The 2,425-nt window shown below is 47.5% G+C and overlaps 1 protein-coding gene across 1 annotated transcript; it reads left to right on the top strand.

Annotated features, from left to right (window-relative positions):
* Window positions 1-1,341: 1,341 nt before the first annotated feature.
* Window positions 1,342-2,177, top strand: TMEM74B (transmembrane protein 74B). The gene has a single exon (XM_063300028.1). It carries the CDS (start codon window positions 1,342-1,344, stop codon window positions 2,023-2,025), a length of 684 nt encoding a protein of 227 aa, XP_063156098.1. The 3' UTR covers window positions 2,026-2,177.
* Window positions 2,178-2,425: the final 248 nt, after the last annotated feature.

The following is a 2,425-nucleotide window of genomic DNA, read 5'->3' on the forward strand; positions in this document are numbered from 1 at the left end:
TGAAGACTGGTTGAAGAACTGAAGCTGACTGGCACCTTGAAGGGAAGTGATTGTGTATCCTTGAATTTGCGATATTCGGGGGAGGAGGAACTGAGAAGAGTCAGACCTGCCCTACCGAACCTCAGAAAAATGGATTATGATGAACTCTGAGGGAAGGTAGGTCAGATCCAATGTCTTGAAATACTGAAGGGGAAAAGTGTCCAAGAAGGATGGGAACTTCTGCACAATGAACAATTCTGCACGATCGCAAACAATCCCTGCAAGAAGTTAAAATGGGAAAAGTCTTAAGAGGTTGGCATGGACACATGTAGAACTATCCCAGGTACTGAAGAGAAAAACATACATGGAATAGTAAAGGAAAGGAGAGGGACATAATCAAAGAAGGATACAAGAGCATCTCCAGAAATGGTAGAAACTCTGCCCAAAATGCTAAATATCTGAAGGAACTGAGCTTGTGAGACATAGCAAAAATAACAGCAACAACAATGGACTTTAGGTATGTTAGAACTAAAGGAAAATCAAAGGGAGTATAGATCCATTGCAAGGTGAAAATAGCAAAGCAGTAGTAGGTCCTGAGGAGAAGGCAGAACTCCTTGATTTTTCATCTGTCTTCTCTCAGAAGGAAGATGGAGCCCTAACTGGTCATCATCATCCCCCTGAGGGAAGAGGGGACTGCAGCTTAGGATAGACAAGGAGAAGGTAAGGAAGAACCTAGTGAATTTAAATGAATTCAAGTCTCCAGGGCCTGATGGACTTCATGTCCGGGAACTGAAGACCCTAACAGAGGTGATAGAACCATTCTTGGTCATTTCTGAGAACTCCTAGAGGACTGCAGAGATCACAGAAGATTGAAGGAGAGTAAACGTCATCCCCAACATCAAAGAGGGGAAGAAGGAGAACTCGGGAAACTAAGGAGCTTTTAGTCTGACATATCTGCTGGGCAAGGTCTCTAAACAGATTATGGAATCATAGAGTTGGAAGAGACACAAGAGGTCATCAAGTCCAACCCCCTGCACACTATAGGTTTCACTACCCTATCCCCAATAGATGTTTATCCAGCCTCTATCTGAAAACTTCCATTGAAGGGGAACTGCACTGATTGACTGAGGTCCTCCCAGCTCTATAAGTCTGAGATAGATTTATTTCGAGATGCTTGAGTGTTGCATTCTTTCAGGGATGACTTCTGTCTCCATATCTAGGAAGGCTTGAGACAGCTGGTAGGATAGGACAGATGTGACAGATGTACACTAAGGTGCAAGTTCTCATCAGTTTGATGCTTGTCTGTTTTTATGCACCAGCAGGTGAAGCACTGAGGGGGATGACGAAGGGGACATCGTCCCAATGGCATCCACAATTCCCTTGGAACTGACCGTCTTGGAGAGTCAGCCTGGGTTCAGCCAGAGAGCAAGACGAGGAAGGACTTCAGTACCACAGACAGCTGCAGGAGCAGGAGTTGAGAATGCATCTTACCAGAGGGAGGAAGAAGTGGAGGAGGAAACCTCTTTCCAGAAAGCCCCAGGCAGCCCCAGGGAACGCCCAGCACTGCCTGCAGACGACCTATCTCCAAGGTCAGAGGATGCCCCACTGTCAGACCCGACTGGGAGCTCTGTGGACTATGGCTTCGTTTTGGCCCTGGTGTTCTTGGTAAGTGGGATCTTGCTCGTGATTGTGGCTTACAGCATTCCCCGCGAGGCCCGGGTGAACCCAGACACAGTGTCTGCCCGGGAGATGGAGAGACTGGAGTTGTACTATGCCCACCTGAGCTCCCATCTGGACAAGTGCATCATCGCTGGCTTGGTCATGTTAACTTTGGGGGGGATGCTCCTCTCAGTGCTCTTGATGGTGTCCATGTATAAAGGGGAGCTCTATAGGAGGAGGACATTCCCAGCTTCCAGAGCCCCCCGAAAGACTTACGGATCAATAAACCTGAGGATGAGGCAGCTCAGTGGAGAAGGGGCACACACCTTGGTGGAGAACGAGGTCATTCCGATGACAGAAATGACGCATGTCACGCAGAGCTGCTGATACCTCTCCAGATCTGGGGGATCAGACCCAGCCCTTCCTTCTGAAGAATGAACTGGAAGGACAGTGATTCAAGGCAGCTGTCCCTAAGGAAGGATTGTTTTGTAGTTCAAACATGGGGGATTTTATCTCCTAAAACCAAGATGTGTGCAGAAGCTGTTTCAATCCAGTCTCAGGCACCCACTAATTATGCCTCCCTTGCTGACACTCACACTTTAAAAAAAACCCCAAGGGCAACACTTTGGGGAACCAAATATTTATTTTTTACTTCATGGGGAACAGGGACTTCTTTCTGCAGCAGTGGGGCTCAAAGACCTTTTTTGAGTCCCCCCACCAGGTTTTCTGTCCTAGGGAGAGAACTCACATTTTTCCTTGTAGCTGTTCGACTGTTCTACAACCAGAA

Source organism: Candoia aspera, chromosome 3, assembly GCF_035149785.1.
Source record: "Candoia aspera isolate rCanAsp1 chromosome 3, rCanAsp1.hap2, whole genome shotgun sequence".
NCBI classification, from domain to species: Eukaryota; Metazoa; Chordata; class Lepidosauria; order Squamata; family Boidae; genus Candoia; species Candoia aspera.

Coding starts and splice junctions, on each gene's coding strand:
- TMEM74B (XM_063300028.1), top strand. CDS start 1,342: ATGGCATCCACAATTCCCTTGGAACTGACCGTCTTGGAGAGTCAGCCT.